The following is a 2,913-nucleotide window of genomic DNA, read 5'->3' as shown; positions in this document are numbered from 1 at the left end:
TAAACACTGCCACCGACTGTTCAGGAGGATTATTACACCCCTAAAGGTTGTTTCACTGTGTAAGGGGTGTGTACAACAGGGTGGCCAAAGATTTGACTGTGGTGGCCATGGCCACCCCTGGCCACCCCCTGGCTCYGCCCCTGGATGAGAACCACAAAAATGGGCTAAAATTCTGCATGAAATGTTGAGGGCGATTTGCATTCCTTCAAGGCATTTTAGATTGTTAATTGTGTTTTGGGGAAGATCATGTGAATAATGTCTGAAAAAGAAAAGCAGTATCRGTTCATGTATGCTGCCTGGTTAACACTCCTGATGTTTGTATTTTAGGACCGGGCGTTAGAAAGAAAACCAAGACTGTGAAAGAAGCAAAGAAGAAACCGAAGCCGAAGAAGAACAAATCCAAGTTGGGTCAGAGTGGGAAGAAAAAGAAAGTGTCCTCTGTATGTGTTCTTATTTCACACGGCTGTTTCCCGTCAGCTTGTTTACCTTCTCAGCTTCTGAATCCTCCATGTTTAATGAAATCAAAGTCACCAGATGATTCACTCCGCTGACTGGAAACACCAGGTTTTATTTCTGATATTCTCGCGTCACTCACAGCTCTCTTCACTTGGGTGGTTTTTTTGTTGTTGTTTTTTTCCAGAGTGAGGAGGACTTTCTGGAGGAGTCCGACTTTGATGACATCAGTATCCACAGTGCCTCTGTGCTTTCTGATGCCTTGGGGGCCGCCACCAAGAAAAAGGCCCGGCGTGGGCGGAAAAAAAGAAAAAGTATGGTTACAATCTCCTCTTTCTATGCTCAGTGTTGTTTTTCCTTCCAGAATCCCTCAGAACTGAACTGTCTGATTAAGGATAATGCTGAGATAATTAAAAAGTATTTTAAAAAAGCTTTATTTATTTTTTGAGAATGCTCTCTGAGGGCAGGTTGTGCTTTGYAGCAGCGGTTGCTGTCATGCTGGTGGAGTTGATTCAGATTTGGAGGCAGCATGGGATTATGTAGTASTATACAGTATATATACTGTACTGTATTTACTGTATAATGTTGGTAGAGAAGCAGAGCATTAATGTGACTTTTCTGTATGTCAGAACTGCGAGTGTAGAATCTGTTTTCCCTTTGCTAGAGGAGGACGGTGATGGCTACGAGACAGACCACCAGGACTACTGTGAGGTTTGCCAGCAGGGGGGAGAAATTATCCTGTGTGACACCTGTCCAAGAGCCTACCACCTGGTGTGTCTGGACCCTGAGCTGGAGAAAGCACCTGAGGGGAAGTGGAGCTGTCCACACTGTGTAAGCACATTCAATAGTTCAAAACTGTATTTTATTTCAATACTTACTTACGTGTTAATGAGGATTTTCTGGATGACATATGGGATGAAATATAGAATAGAATAGAATAGAATAGGATAGAATAGAACAGATCTTTATTTCAAAACAGTCATAAAACAATAAAAATATTTTATATATACAAATACATGAATATACAGTACTTCATTAATATAATTCAGATTTTTATTTTTGTTAAACTTTCTTACTTTATATGCATAGCTGTCTCGATTACAGCAGAATTTCACAGTAATAGCCTATAAAATTATTACCATTACTATTAGGATTATGTTCAGCTACATTGAAGCTGTTTCACTGCACATTTCAGCTGTTTAAGCCATCTTACAACAAATTGTTCCTTTTTTTGGAGTTTTATGCTTTTTTCAGCCTGTTTGACATTTTTTATACCACCAAATGGGTGCTGATTTCAACTTGTGTCCACTACTTTTAGCCTTTTTTATGCTARTTTGAGCTTTTTTTCCTGCAATTTTAACWATAGTTCTGCTTTTTTCTGCTATTCTTCAGTTTTTTCTACTTGGTTGTTCTTTTTTCTGCTAATTTGAGTTACTTATGCTTCTTACAGTTGCTTTCTGCTATATTCATACTGCAATTTTAGCTAATGTTCAGCTGTTAGTAGCTAAAGTTAGCTTCATTAAGCCAAATTCACAGTTTGGTGGCTTTTTCAGTTTTTTCTGCTTAGTTCAGCAAACATGTCCTTCTACTGCTTTTCACTGATATATTAGCGTGTTCATCTATAGTTCAGCTCTTTTACTGAACACTTTTTTGTACTTGTGTGTTTTTTTCTGCTAATTTGACATTTTTACACCCTTTTCTGGGGGCTAATGTCAACTTGTGTCCGCTACCTTTAGCTTGTTTTTATTCTAGTTTGAGCCTTTTCTGCTATTTCAGCTATATTTCTGCTGTTTTCTGCTATTCTTCTGCTAATTTCTGCTTTTTATACACTTCTTTCTGCTAATTTGGAATTTGTATACATCGTTCCCTTGCATTCTGCTAATGTCAGCTGCTTTCTGCGTTTTGACTACTTTTTAGCTGTTTGTTGCTAAATTGAGCATTTTCAAGCTAAACACACATTATGGTGGCCTTTTAATCCATTCCATAAATCCACCTCACACACAGACACACACGTACTTTTCCTTGTGGAAAGCACGTTTTGTGTTTTTTATTTTTACATTTTAACCTTCCTCTTAATTTAGAGCCTGAAGTTCTTCATCACGTCCACACATTAAGACAGAAATAGTCAGGACCTTTGGTGAGGTTTGGAAACTGGTGTGAATTTTGTGTACTTGGCTGCTTTTTATCTCAATTTGAATTTAAACAGCAAAACATTTATTCATTTATAAAATGGTTGTTAGTGTTTTAACACAAAAAATGGTTGTTTCTTAGAACCTGTGTTGTTTTTGATTTTTGTGAAAAATGCTTTTTAAGATGCAGTTTACAAGTCAGTACTCCTAATTTCATTTATTTTAATCATGAATAAGATAAGATAAGATAAGATAAGATAAGATAAGATAAGATAAGATAAGATTTTATTAGATAAGATGGTTGTTTCTTAGAACCTGTGTTGTTTTTGAT

General features: G+C 37.1%; 1 protein-coding gene across 1 annotated transcript in view; it reads left to right on the top strand.

Annotated features, from left to right (window-relative positions):
* Nucleotides 1-2,913, top strand: part of chd5 (chromodomain helicase DNA binding protein 5) — a gene marked incomplete at its 5' end in the record, with an annotated part of 56,144 nt that overhangs the window by 20,858 nt on the left and 32,373 nt on the right. Inside the window, 3 exon segments of the mRNA XM_014016024.1 lie at nucleotides 328-440; nucleotides 641-767; nucleotides 1,118-1,284. Of these exon segments, the coding sequence (XP_013871478.1) occupies nucleotides 328-440; nucleotides 641-767; nucleotides 1,118-1,284 (407 nt within the window).

This window comes from Austrofundulus limnaeus, unplaced genomic scaffold (assembly GCF_001266775.1).
Source record: "Austrofundulus limnaeus strain Quisiro unplaced genomic scaffold, Austrofundulus_limnaeus-1.0 Scaffold137, whole genome shotgun sequence".
Classification (NCBI taxonomy): Eukaryota; Metazoa; Chordata; class Actinopteri; order Cyprinodontiformes; family Rivulidae; genus Austrofundulus; species Austrofundulus limnaeus.
This window is presented reverse-complemented; position numbering and strand designations above follow the sequence as displayed.